Genomic DNA, 13,971 nt, shown 5'->3' with positions numbered 1-13,971 from the left:
CTTGGCTCCCTGACCAGGGCTCCCACCTGCACCACCTGCAGCGGTGGCTCCAAGTCTCGACCCCAGACCTCAGGGAGGGCCCGACCATGATTTATAAAACAAATTTACCCTCAGATAGAGCCATACACTTAATACTATACATAGATTAGGCATCAATTTTTTCATTTTGTGAAACTGAGACATCTAGACTTTTTTCCCTAATGAAATAAGCTCGGTATAAGCAGTACTTAAAAATACCTCCCTACAATGCTTTTTATTTGGCGGCCACTTGTCACGTCCTTAAGCTTAATGTGTCCGTCTCTGTAACACCTACCCTGTGATCATCCGCGTTGTCATTGAAGATATGAGAAACCAGAGATGTCTCAGAAACCTGGCATTGAAGGCTAAACTGTAGAGAAGCCTAAAAAGGAACGGGGAAAATAAGTAAGAGTTAGCAAATCGTCATCCAATATATTTCTCCAAAAAGAGAAAAGTGACAGATGGAAGATAACGTACAACTGAGAAGATATCTGTCCTGACGCCTCCCACGGTGGCTGCTCCCCACAGCTGAGGACACCCCGGGAACCCCGAATGCTGGGGGCCTGTTCTCACTGCTACGGCACTAAGCCGGCCCCGAGCTGCGCCTGTGAGACCGACCCCAAAGAGAGCTGGGCGTGCCCTTCACACGCGCACCCACGTGTGCCGCCCTCAGGACACAGCACAGGACAGCGATGTGTTACAGTGCTGTGCGTCACCAATATCACTCACACACAGTAACATTTTCCAACTGATTGTAATGCCCTACCTTTAAAACACACACACACCAATGTGTAAATCGTTTTTTAATACTAACACGTCAAAATTAATTTAAATCTAAAAATATATTTTAAAGGCTTAAAAAACCCCTCCTGTATAAAATCAGAAGACTAAGGAGCTTTGTGGATACCTAAGTTTAATTTTAAATTAGCTTTACTTACTATACTGCGTTTTTGTAATAGGACTTAATTTCTAGTCACATTTTTAGACAGGCAGGACTCAGAAATTAAATTTCAAACTTAAGAGACTGATCACACTAAGAAAAGGTTTAGGACAGTAGGGAAACGTGGTTTTAAGAAAGGGATGTGATCTGCCTTTACAATCATCTCAGAAGAACCATGAAGTCAAAGAGCGAAGACTAAGCTTGCTCAGTGAGCAGCACTAATGAGGATAGGGCTTTCCTGGTGGAGTCAGAGAGCGCACGAGCAGTGAGCCTGGCACCAAAACTTAAGGATGAAAACAGAACGCTGCATTCTGAAGACCTACATACCATCTAGTCTTACCCACCTTTTGTGTGATGCTGAACTTAACACGGAATCACTGTATTTTCAGGGTGGAAAAGACCTCTGGGATGCTGTTGGACCCGAGTTGTCAAGCGAGCTCATGACGGAGCAAGCAGCACCCCAAAGGCTCCTGAGGAGCCAGCAGAGGTTGCCCCACCTCCTCAACAGTGAGGCCACCAGCCTTGGGGTCTCCTCAGGTCAGCCATTAACAGTAATGGGATGATCTAAGTTAAAGCAGCATGTAACGTGCATCCAGAATTCTCTACAGTTAGTAACCAGTTGCCATAAATATTGTTCTGAGTATAATAAAAAGTATTTTAACAGACCAAACTTTGCCAAAAGTGCATTAATTTAAATGCCCGTAGTGGAAGAGAAACGAATGGGGCTTAGATAAATCAATCACTCTTCAAGTCTTAAGTTGGTTATTTTCCTGCATTCAGTCAAAAACATCAGATATATTCCTCAGCACCAGCAGTTTCTAAGTATACAATAGGGGTTACAGAGTCCTGGTTTTAAAAAGTCCAATCGTGTCTTAGCGTGGTGCATTTTGAGATGTCCAAATGACATTAAAAGCACATCACTGAGCCTCCCTGGTGGCCCAGTGGGTAAGAATCCACCCGCCAACGCAGGGGACGCGGGTTCAATCCCTGGTCCGGGAAGATCCCGTAACACAGCCCGAGGGCCACAAGCCCTGAGCCTAGGGGCCTAGAGCCTGTGCTCCTCCACGAGAGAAGCCAGCACAGTGAGAAGCCAGGCGCCACAGCGAAGACCCACAGAGGACGCCCTCTCGCAGCAGCGGAGACCCAGCGCTGCTGAAAGTGGGTGCGTCTAAAAACAGAGAACCATTTAAAACTCCGGAAAGCACGAAGGACGATGTGAAACGTGCCCGAGCCATGAGTCCCGGGCTGGGAGACTCTAGGCGACCGCTCGGCCCGCCACTCTTCAGGTGCCACGTGGCCCCGAGCAGCGTCTGCATCAGAGAACGAGGGGACCCTCCCGCACCGAGGCTATGGTCTCTTCCAGCTTAAAAACAGGAAGAGTCTGCAGGAGTGAGTTACACCTGCCCTGAGCACACACTTACGCATGGTATGGGCACCACACTAATTCGTTCAGTTGAGAAATTAAAAAATAAGAATGACTGGAATAATGAAAAAACAGTAAGAAGACAATAGATCAATTAAACAAACCATGGAAAACAATAAAAACAAAGCTATGAAAACCATGACCTTTCAACAGAAAAGAATTCAAGAAGGTTCTGCTTGCCTTATTTGTCCTTAATCAAGAAACCACGGCCTCTGTGAAAGAATGTACCATCTAGTATAACTTCACTGACGTGATGTCTTAACTTGGTGTTAGTATAAATCCTGACACTTAGCTCCTCAGAGATCCGAGGAACGACTGCTCTAAGGAGGCACGTCCTCTATTCTTTTTTCTTAACGGCAGCAGCACGAGAGACAAGGTCTTCCGCAGCACTTCACCCATCTTCCCAGAAGTAATCAGTTAGTATCTTGGAGTAAATCACCCAGACACACCAGACAGAAGTAAACAAAAGTGGGTTCTCCCAACACATCCTCCTCTAACACAGCCTTTCATCCAAGGTTGTAACTAACATCTTTCCACATGAATATACATACGCATTTCAAAAGTTATACTTCAAGTCAACATTCTGAAACTGTGTAAATTAATCACTCAACAGGCAATAAAAACACAAATTATTAAACCATTTTCTACACGTTAATGTTATTTGGGCTTGACCGCTAAAAGGCGAGGAAGTGACGTATGCTTTACATACACTGGGATATAGTTAAAACTACCCATGAAGCTTTATTTAGCTGAGACAACACTATGAGTTAATTAGTAAAGGGCAACATTTCCAACCCAGGTCATAAATTCAGAGCAGTCTGTCTGCAAGGACGACTTAAGTTATTAAAGAGGACACAGTGGGAGACTCCTGCTCACACACAGGCAGTGAAGGTCACGACAGCAAGGCATTCTCAGAGACCTCCTCTGTGTGTAAAGGGTCACAGGTAAGAGAAATACGACAGGTCAGCCACCCAAGGACCAGTCCACTCCTGCAGCCACAGGCGCAAATGTGATCTTTGTGTTTTCCTGCTCAAAGGATCACTCTTTTTGCCAAGTCAATACGAAAATACATATATAAATTTCATCTGTGAGATAGTGCAAGATAAAAAATTAACTCCAATTTCCTTAATGATAATAAAAGTTTTAAGATGAATTTCAGTTTGAGGCAACCTGCTAAAACATCATTCCTTCACAGACAAACCGGGGACTAAGGACAGAAGATCAGCTTCGACACACTGCTGTGCTCTGTCAACGTCCCAGCACCAAAACCACAACAGTTTAGACACACAGCTCCCTCCCCTGACGACGAGGCTTCTCTCCAGTTTCCGTTCAAGAGGAAACAGACACTATTATACAGAGTGAAGTAAGCCAGAAAGAAAAACACCAATATAATATACTAACGCATATATATGGAATTTAGAAAGATGGTAACAATAACCCTGTGTACGAGACAGCAAGAGACACTGATGTATAGATCAGTCTTATGGACTCTGTGGGAGGGGGAGAGGGTGGGGAGATTTGGGAGAATGGCATTGAAACATATATGGTATCGTGTATGGAGCGAGTCGCCAGTCCAGGTTCGATGCACGATACTGGATGCTTGGGGCTGGTGCACTGGGACGACCCAGAGGGAGGGTATGGGGAGGGAGGAGGGAGGAGGGTTCAGAATGGGGAACACAGGTATACCTGTGGCGGATTCATTTCGATATTTGGCAAAACTAATACAATATTGTAAAGTTTACAAATAAAATAAAATTTAAAAAAAATTAATACTCAAAAAAAAAAGAAAAGAAAAGAAGGGCGCCTTCACTCCTACTGCAGTTTACAGGAAGACAGCAGAGGCACCGCTGGGACCTTATGTGACTTCTTGGATAACCCCTTCCCTTGCTTTTTTTACAAGAAAACTTAAAAAACTTTTAAATAAGCTTTGTGTATGCTTTTCCAAGTTTACTTGTATTTCCTGTGAAGTGTCAGTCAAAAATGTTTAGAAAATTATAAGATGTTCAAAACCCACTATAAATTATATTCCTAAATTTGACTAAAGCAGGCCTAGTTTATTAGTTTGATATCTCCAACAATAACCGCTGCCAATTCATTTATAAATATGAGTTCAAGATAGACAATAAAATCATTGTGTACTGAAAATATTAAAAAGCTCACAAATTTTATGTGATCTTTGTAACAATACAAATTATAACAATAATCAAACAGCTCCTTAAATCTATCACTTATATTGAAAATATCATTGATAATAAAAGTAAACATGAAATCACAGCGCCCACCCCCCCGCCAAAAATTGTTTCTCTCTGTAGGTACATTCTCGGTATTGGTTCTAAAATCCTCTAAAATTTGTTTACAAAAACATGAACAGTGACGACTACTTCTGGAACGTACACGAAACATGAATTTATATTCTTTTCCTCTGAAGTCATTTGCATAATCAATCTCAAATTATTAAAACTATGATTCTATAATCAAGAGCTAAGGAGTGCCCACGACCACATTAGTGGTATTTAGAGAGCAGACAAGGAAACAGCGCCCACGACTGCCCAAACCAGGGATGAGTGACGTGAGGCACAGTCAGGCTGGCTTGTTCTAGTTTCTGGTAAAAACAACTGAGCACAGGATGTAATAAAACTAATCCTAATGGCTTCTGATTTGATATATGAACAAGAAAACTAGAGAAATGGTCACATCAACCTTTCTGATCCTTAAAGTGTTAGTCGCTCAGTCGTGTCTGACTCTTTGGACCCCATGGACTATAGCCCATCCATCCATCCATGGGATTCTCCCCATTTCCTTCTCCAGGGGATCTTCCCGACCCAGGGATCAAACCCAGGTCTCCCAAATTGCAGGCATACTCTTTACCATCTGAGTTACCAGGGAGGCCATGATCCTTAAAACATTATCTTTAAAATGCCATTTCAAAGTCTTTACATGTTAATGAAACAAAAGAGCCCCCAAGAATATGCTTTTCTGCCCACCTTAAGTATAAATCCAAACTCCTTAAAATCAGCTCTCTAAAAGGGAGACCCTACAGTAAAATGAAAGTTTCCCTGGGAGCTGTAGTCACAGGTGAAATCTCAGGATATAATAAACCAGGGGGGTTTCTGAAAGGTGACAGCCTCTGCAGGGCTCTGACGGACACGGCAGCCAGGGGGAGGCAGGGAGGCGGCAGCTGTCTTTGGACAGACACTAGCGCAGGCGGAGGGGAGCGGTGTGAAACGCCTGGAGGCACAGAGGAACGCGAAGACGCGAAAGGGACGAAGCTGGCTGAGGCAGGGACAGCCTTCCACAGCGAGAAACAGAGGAGAGGCAAGCGACGCTGGCTTAGGGGAGGACACCGCACCACAGTCAGCAAAGGAAGGGGAAGACTTCCCGAACAAAAGGATTCACTGGGAGATGTTTAAGCAAGACAACGAAATAGTGAGGGTCGTACTTTGACAGTTTAGTCTGGGAACACGTGACACGAAGTTCCCAGCACTCACACACCATGGGGACTGAACGCACACAGGGAATCCCTGAGACGGGCGCGAATCTCATCACACACCATGGGGACTGAACGCACACGGGGAATCCCTGAGACGGGCGCGAAGCTCATCACACACCATGGGGACTGAACGCACACGGGGAATCCCTGAGACGGGCTCGAATCCCAGCCTAGACTCCCGGCAGCACTGCTCCGCATGACCGTCTGTGCTGAGCAGCCGGTCCACGTGGGGCTGCCCGTGCCACACAACCAGTGAGTGCCTGCGATGCGGCTGGTGTGCCCGGGGAAGCGGAGGGGCCACGCTTCACTAGCGGCTGCCCTCGGGACACCGCAGCCCCAGCATGACGCCCAGGTTTTGGGGAAGATGCTGAGCTCCACCGCAGGCACTGTGAAAGGAGAGGACGCCCCGCAAAAGGGCTGAAGTCGAAGCTGGGGCTCAGGAAAGCCGTCCGCGTGGACAAGACCCCAGAGGATCTACCAAGCAGAAAGGAAAAAAGAAACTGAACACGAAGAGAGGGCAAAGGTTAAGAAACACTGAAACAGAGACCACGAAGAACCTGCAGAAGGCAGTGAGGAGGAGGAGCCCAGGAGGAAAGGGAACTCAGGCGAGCCCTGCATCTGTCAGGCAACATGCAAACCGGCTCCCAGGACAGGGACACGGCAGAGGGGGAGACCGGGCTCAGGGTCCTGCCACCGCGCGGGGCGCCAGGGAGACGGGTGGCCGCGAGCGGGCCCTGCTGCACCACGGACACCCCCCAGCAGCACGAACCCACCAGTAAAACACCAGACTCCTGCCCACGAAGCCAGAGGAGAGTCGGCCAGGGGCAAAGCTGAGCACCTGCGAGCCGCTGTCCTCAGTGGCTGCGAAGTATCCATGTGCGAGGCTCAGTTCTCGAGACACTGGGAGAGAGCCGGCCTTCTCCTGCCCCCGGCAAAACCAGTGAATGCCTGCTCACATTCAAAGTTAGTGAATATGTTTTCCGAAAGAAGAACAATTTTTAAATTCAGAAATGTATTCAGATTTCCAAGTTCAATGGTAAGATCTACAGACTTTCATAAAAGGAGATGGAGGTTCATTAACTACTTAATCTTTAAAAATTAAAATAATTCACATAATTCAAAACCCAAAACCCTGTTAAAAAGTATACAGTTCCAAGTCCACTCTCTCCGCCTCCCTCGACCCGCCCCCGCCCCCCGACCCCCCCGAAACCAGACGTGATGAATCGCGCCCATGAATCCTTGTGAATGCTCCCAGGATTCTTTATGCAAATACACATTCTACCTTTCCCACCTTTAAGACACAAAACATTACTCATTGTTCTGAAACTTCTTTTTTTCACTTAAACACGTATCTTAGAAACCTTTCCATGTCAATGTAGAAAGGGCCTCCAAATTCCTTCAGAGTTCCTGACGATCAACGTTAAACAGAAGCTAAAGCCACAAATCCCAGCCCTGAAAATAAGAGGGATTGCTATGAGCCTGGGAGGAGCTGAGAAAGAGTTATCAGCCTAGACTTTACTAATCATCTTTTAAATACCTTCTTAAAAGCTGAAAGCAGTTAACATCTACAACAGCGAAAATAAGCCTATTTGCTCTTTTACGAGCTATGAAAAACACTCTAAATACTCAGAACCTAATATATTTAAACCATAAATAAAATTCCTAGAGTACTTTCTTAGAGGAAACAGGTGCTGTACTCATAAAACCCAGGCTACGTATAAAGCTCCTCTCTCATTAAACACCTTTTGGAAGCAGTTCTGTAGTAAACCTCAGGCCAGGGCAGTGGTACATCAAGTCCAGTCATTACTGCCCAGAGCAATGGACTTTGAGCTCCAATAAAATCAGCGGCCTGCTTGGGCTGCAGGTCCTCAGATCTCACATCCTGCTCTGATGCAATTAGCCCACAGTGAGCTAATCAACTCACCCAGGGCTCACTGCCTCACGACGCCTCACTTCCTCAGACAGTAATAAACACCAGCGAGCCAAGACAGCACCTCATTAGCTGGCTGCACGACTGTTTACAAGGCAGCTGCGGCCGAGTGCTCCCTGCACACAGTTTGTGTCAAAGCATGCTTTCCTAGCCAAAGAAACAGCTCTTCACAAGAGGGGGCTCTGCCAGGCCACCGGGGACGCAGGCCCCCACACGCCCGCAGCGGGAGGACCTCAGCCCCCGGTGGACCCGCCACGTCCGCTCTCACGTCCTGCCTGCCCTGAGCACGTGTCTGTTGAAGTCTAGGAACCTGCTTGGCTATCACTCAAAGCACAGGGAAAGGGGAGCTCAAAGTTACTGTCACACCCACCGGCCACAGTTAAACTTCCATGTTTTGTCCTTCAAACGTTCACTTCACTGCTTTGAAAAACAAAAGGATTCTTCAGGTACCAAAGTAAACTATCACGGCAATCTGACAGAACGAGCCATGACACGGCCCGCAGAGAAAAGCCCCCACTGGCTCCCTCACACGGCCCCGGGCAGGCCCGAGCCCCCAACCAGGGCAGCAAACCCAGGGCACCCCCTCGGCAGGGGGCGCAGCACTCGCCTGGCCCGTGGCACCAAGACGCGGTGCTGCACCATGAGCGTGTGGCAGATGGCCGCCATCAGCGTGAAGGCCTCCTCGCTGGCCGAGTCCCTCCACACCAGGCTCAGCAGCGTGTTGGTCTGCTGCTTCGTGTCCAGCTTCTTCAGACACTCCTCGGCGATGTACAGCACAGACAGCCGCCCATCCTCCTGAAAGGCAGAGGGACCGGTCGGTCAGCCACGTCCTGTCAGAGCTCAGCGCGACTCACACGTGAGAGAGGCAGTATGTTAAAGGTTATCCGCATCACGAAGAACAACCTCAGCGTCTCTGCTAAGTCGTGCCTCGAAGGGCCCCCACGTCCCCTGCAGACGCCTGCGGAGCAGGGCCGCGGGCACGCAGCTGCTGGGGGACTCACGGAGCTCTAGTCCTCACACTGAGAGCAGGGCTCACTCCACAGTGTTCAGACCGCTCTAGACGAAGCACACCTGTGTGAAAACGGATTCTCATCTGGCAAAATTTCCACTTTAAATGACTTGAGATATCACAGTTTAAGCAAGTATTTAAAAACTTAAGAAAAAAAAATCTAAAGAAATACACAAACCTGTCATTTTGTATCTTAACTTCTCTAGAATATCTGATACACTGACTAAAATCTGAGCTAATACTCAATGAAGTTTACCTATCTGGTGTATTAATGAAACATGTACTTTCCTCATGTGTGTATACACATATATACATATGAGTAAATAAAATATGACTATATATGCAGTCTTGGGTATTGCTGACTGTACTGTTCGGAAACCTGGATGAATGTAACTTCTGTAATCTGTAACAATCTACTAAATAAACACTGTATGAGAGATGCGTCTCATACATATGTATCTTCACTTCGTTGTTGCTGTTCAGTCACTCGGGCATGTCTGACTCTTTGCGACCCCATGGACTGCAGCCACGTCAGGCTTCCCTGTCCTTCATCACCTCCCAGAGTTTGCTCAAACTCATGCCCATTCAGTCGGTGATGGCATCCAGCCATCTCATCCTCTGTCGTCCCCTTCTCCTTTTGCCCTCAATCTTTCCCAGCATCAGGGTCTTTTCCAATGAGTCGGCTCTTCCAAAGTATTGGAGCTTCAGCTTCAGCATCAGTCCTTCCAATGAATATTCAGGACTGATCTCCTTTAGGATGGACTGATTTGAATTTCTTGTCGTCTAAGGGACTCTCAAGAGTCTTCTCCAGCACCACAGTTCAAAAGCATCAATTCTTTAGCACTCAGCCTTCTTTATGGTCTAACTCTCACATCTGTATATGACTACTTGAAAAACCAGTAGCTTTGACTAGCAGACCCTTGTCAACAAACTGGTGTCTCTGCTCTTCAATATGCTGTCTCTGTTTGTCATAGCTTTTCTTCCAAGGAGCAAGCATCTTAATTTCATGGCTGCAGTCACTGTCTGCAGTGACGTCGGAGCCCAAGAAAATAAAGTCTGTCACTGTTTCCACTTTTTCCCCATCTATTTGCTATGAAGTGATGGGACCGGGTGCCATGATGTTCGTTTTTTGAATGTTAAGTTTTAAGCCAGCTTTCTCACTCTCCTCTCTCACCACTTAGGTACCAATTATACTGTGTAGTGGCACACGGTGGAGACAGCACAGGCGTGGCTCCAGATCACCACAACAAAGCCAACATCGAAAGAGAGTGAGTCACACGGACTTCCTAGTTTACCAGTGCATGTGAAAACTGTGTTTATTCTCTACTGTAGTCTATTAAGTGCATAATGTGATGGCAATGTCTAATAAAACAATGCACCTATCTTAATTTAAAAATGTTGTATTGCTAAAAATGCTCACCATCATCTGACAACACAGAACTGCCAAAAACCTTTAACGTATAAAAAACAGTAGCTGAGAAGTATAATAAAATGAGGTATGCATACACAGATAATATTTAAATGTCACAGTCTCTAGAAGGTAAGTATGAACAAACTGTCTTCTGAAAACAGAAGTTTTATCTACTTTTCATTTATCAGATCTTACTTTTTTTCACCATACATTTCACACGTTTTTGCATCTGACTTGTGACAAGATGTACCAAGAGCTCCAGCACCCACCAAAACCCTCTGTTTTGCCCTTTGTAACGAGCCCTGCCCTGGCCACACTGGCTGTCCCCCATCCTCCTCCTGCTGGGCTGGCTTCCTCTCTGCTAAGGGAGCCTCTGAGCCCTTCCACTCCACCCCCCGATCCCTTTCCCCCCAGCATATTCTCAAGTGTATTTTCCTGGGACTAGACTTGGCACCAACCAGAGAGACATATTCTAAACACAAAAAACCAACCAAAAAACAAAAACCTTAAATCTAGTACAGCCACACCTCAAGGCACTGCAATTGTGTAATTAAGAGAAGAAGACATCAGTGGCAGACTATACCACTTAGGTAAGACAAACAGCCTGTGTGTGACATAAAGCTTTTTATTCCTTGAAAGCACACAGGAAACACTGCTAGGTAAGAAGAGGGAGAACGGGAACTTGGAGATAAAATGTGACAATGTACATAAAATGAAATTTAAAGTAAGTCATAATGTTTATCATCTATAAAATCTGTGAAAATAGACAAAAGATGTTCTGCAGTGGTCAAGAGATAGTTAAGAGGAAACGACCTTGCTTTTCTTTTAGGGGTTGGGGAGGACAAGGAGGAAAGGGCCTGGCTGGGGCTTCTCTGTGGAGTGATGAAGACGTTCTAGACTCAGTGGCAACAGATGCCTAGCTATGTTCATACACTGAGAAGTCCCTGAATAGTGTATCACTTTAAATGGGCTCATTCTGGGACTTTCCTGGTGGTCCAGTGGTTAGGACTTTGGACTTCCACTGCAGAAGGCACAGATTCAATTCCTGGGCAGGGAACTAAGATCTCACAAGATCCACATGCCGTGAGGCCAAAAAAACCCAAATAAACAAAAAAACCCCCAAACAGATAGATAAGATTTAAAAAAATAAAAATAAAAGGGTAAATTTTATGGTAAAATGTATGTCAATCAAGCTGTTATTTTTAAAAATTCTTAAAAATAAAAAAGAGTACAATAGTGCCTGACACACAGTAAGTGCTCCTCCTGCAAACAGGAGCTTAACCTTCTAACCCAATAGCTTCACTCAAAGAGTGGTGTCCTGAGTAATAACTAAAGTGATACACAGAGCAGCCCTACTTTGCACTGAAAGACCAAACATTAAACCGCATGTCTCTATGTTGGAAAAGACTTTGATTCTGGGAAAGACTGGAGGCAAAGGGGGAAGGGGGTGACAGAGGATGAAGTGGTTAGATATCACCACCGACTCAATGGACATGAATCTGAGCAAACTCCAGGAGATGGTGAAGGACAGGGAATCCTGGCCTGCTACAGTCCATGGGGTCGCAAAGAGTTGGACACAACTGAGCAAAAAACTAAACTGATAAGACTGTGATCCTATTTCACACTGAAAAGGCAAACGCACATCTAAGTGTGCCCACATATCTGTGCATGCGTGTAAGGAAGAGGCATGGAGACCGCAGGGCGGCGCAGGCGAGGGCGCACGCACAGCTGGGGGCTCACCGGAGTGCTGGCCGGCCTGTCGGCCTCCTCCCCCTCCTCTTCATCCGAGTCGCTGGCTGCATCCTGGCCGCTGGCGCGGGCGGGCGAGACGGGCAGCTGGGACAGGAGGGCCTGGAGGACTCGCAGGTGCGCCAGCAGCCCGTCCTCGGAGAGCGCGCCTTGGTGAGACAGCCACATCGTTAGTTAGGGGGGGTGAGAAACTGGAGGACACGGGTGACCACTTCTCCTAAACTCCGAGAGGCATTTCTGACCAGGACACACACTACATTTCTAATATTTCACGTGCAGATGTGTACACTCAAATATATTATGCTACGATACCAAAACGCTACGACAGGCAACCCAGCAGCTTAGCGTAAACGGGGAAAAACAGCCCCACACGCACAGAAATTGGCCCATTCAACTCTAAAATTCTTTTTAATCTGTGTGGCCCTGTTAAATCAGACTTCTTATCCTGCCTTATGACACTATGCCCGGGGACACCAGCCAGGCCACGGCCTTAAGCAAACGCGCTCTTCTGAGGAGCTCCTCCCCCAGAGGCCGTGCTGACAAGGGGACACCCGGCCGTGCACCCCACCCCGCCCGCTCCTATCTACGCATGCTGCCTCTACGTGAGCTCAGCAGGACGCCCTAACGTTTCATACCCAAATAATTGTCACCAACAGTTAAAACAAAGTAGAAGAGCCATGGTGCGCCCCCACTGGTGGCGGGCCGTCTGCCCTCGAGGGACAGCAGTGCAGTCAGGAAGGGCTCGTAGGGGAAGACGGTCCGCGCGTCCGCCAGGGCAGGGATGACGAAGTGGAAGATCTGCTCCGTGAAGGGGGCCGCCAGGACCTCCTTCGTGAAGGCTGTAAAAACCTGTTGCCTAATGAAGAAAAACGGAAGCTCGTAATAAAATCAAAATACACTGTTCACAAAATCATTGATTAAAATCACTGTTCACAAAATAACCTTTTCATCAGACATGTTAAGTTTTTCAGATTAACTAGAGCACCCTAAACTTAATGCTCTATCATTCCTATTAAAAAAAAAAAAAAACAAAACCTTGCTATGTTTTTCTATATTCTGATAGCTACTAGAAAGCAAGAAAATAACCAGGTCACCAGAATTATAAATTTATGTTGGGTGCAGGCCAGACAGAAAAAGTACATTTTTCTTTAAACTGAGTCACACTAATAAAGCAAAAATGACTTGCAAGTCTATATTTCAGACAGCATCCTGTGCCAAAGTTATTGTTAGATACAGATCTTGTGAAATTACAAAATCAATAAACTGATTTCATTCTCACCTTGCACCTTCTGGACAGGAGTTGTACGTAAAGTGCAATGGTTTTAAAACATTCTCTAGCAAAATTTTTGCTATAGGAACTCGAGATAAATCAGAATATTCAATACTTGATGGAAGCTTGCTGTTAATTAACAAATAGAGAGATCTATAATACCCTAAAAGAAAAGAAAAACATATTTATAAGTTGTATCAATTTGTATTAAAATATCAATACCCCTCTCTCTTTTTTTTTTTTACAACAAGGGGAAAAAAAACTTGGCAATTTTTAACTGCTCTTTATAAATCTCCATAGGTCCAAATTAAAGTTAGTTTTTCCTGCAAGTTTTTATCAAGTAAATCTTTTGGTTCCCAAGTAGCTTGAAGTGATGTGTAAAGTTGAGAAACCCACTGCTCAGCACCAACAATGATCAACTACATCCAATCACCTACACCGCCTCTCATCTGGGACCAGCCAAGATACAGTTATTTCAGCACGTCATCAAAGAACTCTATTTTCTTAAAATAAATTAATAACAACTTCTTAATACCACAAATACCTATGAATGATCAGGTCTCCAACTGTCTTTAAACTTTTTTTTAACTAGTTTGCCTGAATCAGGAGCCAAGTAAAAAGCTCACAGTGGGATTTTCAAAAGCTGTCTCCTAGGCATCCTCCAAGTAACCATGCCACTGTGTGGCTGTAGAGACCATCAAGCTGACCCAGGACCGCAGGCCCTGAGCAGA

General features: G+C 45.9%; 1 protein-coding gene across 2 annotated transcripts in view; it reads right to left on the bottom strand.

Annotated features, from left to right (window-relative positions):
- Positions 1-13,971, bottom strand: part of UBE3C (ubiquitin protein ligase E3C) — a 115,269-nt gene that overhangs the window by 61,518 nt on the left and 39,780 nt on the right. For both annotated transcript variants that reach the window (XM_070788501.1, XM_070788500.1), the window contains exons 7-11: positions 13,250-13,403; positions 12,606-12,826; positions 11,962-12,119; positions 8,409-8,596; positions 314-400 (exon numbers count right to left, since the gene is read on the bottom strand). In XM_070788501.1, coding sequence (XP_070644602.1) covers positions 314-400; positions 8,409-8,596; positions 11,962-12,119; positions 12,606-12,826; positions 13,250-13,403 — 808 coding nt within the window. The remainder of the gene's footprint in view (positions 1-313; positions 401-8,408; positions 8,597-11,961; positions 12,120-12,605; positions 12,827-13,249; positions 13,404-13,971) is intronic.

This window comes from Bos indicus, chromosome 4 (genome assembly GCF_029378745.1).
Source record: "Bos indicus isolate NIAB-ARS_2022 breed Sahiwal x Tharparkar chromosome 4, NIAB-ARS_B.indTharparkar_mat_pri_1.0, whole genome shotgun sequence".
Classification (NCBI taxonomy): domain Eukaryota; kingdom Metazoa; phylum Chordata; class Mammalia; order Artiodactyla; family Bovidae; genus Bos; species Bos indicus.
This window is presented reverse-complemented; position numbering and strand designations above follow the sequence as displayed.